Source organism: Otolemur garnettii, unplaced genomic scaffold, assembly GCF_000181295.1.
Source record: "Otolemur garnettii isolate 467f Iridium unplaced genomic scaffold, OtoGar3 scaffold00039, whole genome shotgun sequence".
In the NCBI taxonomy this organism is placed as follows: Eukaryota; Metazoa; Chordata; class Mammalia; order Primates; family Galagidae; genus Otolemur; species Otolemur garnettii.
Window position 1 is genome coordinate 12547648 of NW_003852434.1, and position 1355 is coordinate 12549002.

The 1355-nt window shown below is 43.9% G+C and overlaps 1 protein-coding gene across 1 annotated transcript; it reads right to left on the bottom strand.

Annotated features, from left to right (window-relative positions):
- Window positions 1-454: 454 nt before the first annotated feature.
- On the bottom strand, window positions 455-658 carry LOC111725386 (protein transport protein Sec61 gamma-1 subunit-like). Its single transcript, XM_023513353.1, has one exon. It carries the CDS (start codon window positions 656-658, stop codon window positions 455-457), a length of 204 nt encoding a protein of 67 aa, XP_023369121.1.
- Window positions 659-1355: the final 697 nt, after the last annotated feature.

Here is a 1355-nt window from a genome sequence, read left to right on the forward strand (position 1 = left end):
CCTGCCACAACACCCAGCTATACTTTGAAATTATTTTAATTATGAAATAGAAAACAGGCTTGGCACCTATGGCTCAAGCGGCTAAGGTGTCAGCCACATACACCTGAGCTGGTGAGTTTGAATCCAGCCTGGGCCGGCCAAATAACAATGACCACTGCAACCAAAGAATAGCTGGGTGTTGTGGTGGGCGCCTGTAGTCCCAGCTACTTGGGAAGCTGAGGCAAGTGAATCGCTTAAGCCCAGGAGTTGAATGTTGCTGTGAGCTATGATGCCATGGTACTCTACCAAGGGTGACAGCTTAAGGCTCTGTCTCAAAAAAAAAAAAGAAAAAGAAATAGAAAACATCTTGGAAGAAAAACATGACGAAAGATATGGGTAAGGTTTTACTCCAGCAGTTTCTCAAACCCTCACTGTTCACCAGTCCCTAAGATGACAAACACTCCTCAAAACAAACTCAGTCACCGACGGTGATGTTAGTAGGGATATGGATCAATTTTACAAAGAAGCCAGTGAATCCCAGTATAGCCAATCCTGTTGCTGTTGCCGTGGCAATCTTGGGGAATTTTTCTCGATCAGGTTTGGTACGTCTTTTAACCAGCCGAATTGAGTCCTTTCCAAACTGCTGACTTGGCTCAGCAGACTGCACCCCCTTATCCATGACTGCCTGCCCGCTGCCCCCTGAGATGCCAGGGTCACGTGGCACAGGAGGAGGGCGGAGGCCCCCTGGAACAGGAAATGTGTTCAATGCCCTTGTAAAGCTCAAATACCAAAAGTAGTTTACTCATGCCAAATGCATCATATTGCCATTGAGTGTAGAAATTTCTTCTTATTATCTTATTCCATTCTTCTTTTCTTGAAAATAGACTATGATCTCTGAATGTAAATTTGGGGACCACCCTAGTTTTAACTGGGCAAAGCAAAGCCATCCCGGGCTTGTCAGCAGGAAAGCGATATAATTAGTCTCCATCTTCAGTTGCCCCATGCCTTGGGTTTTGACTACACTGTGACTAGATGTAGGCTGCTTTTTATTAAGCCTGCTTAGAATTTGTTGTGTTCCCCAAATTTCAAATTTCTGTCTTTTATTCAATTTTGGAAAGACTCAGTTATCTCAGAGTTGCTCTTCTACCTTTTCTTGCGTCTTTTCTCCTAAACTCCAAGTATACGTAGAAGGAGGTGGGAACTCAATCAGACCACTCAGTCGCATCACCATCATGCCTGCAAAAAAGAAAAAAAAAAAGCCATGGTACTCACAACATGCCACTTTGGGATGGATGATTTGGGGGTAAGGGCACTTTAAAAAAGGCAGGGACAAGAGAATCATTCTGACTTCCCCCCCTTTTCTTCTTTTTTTTTTT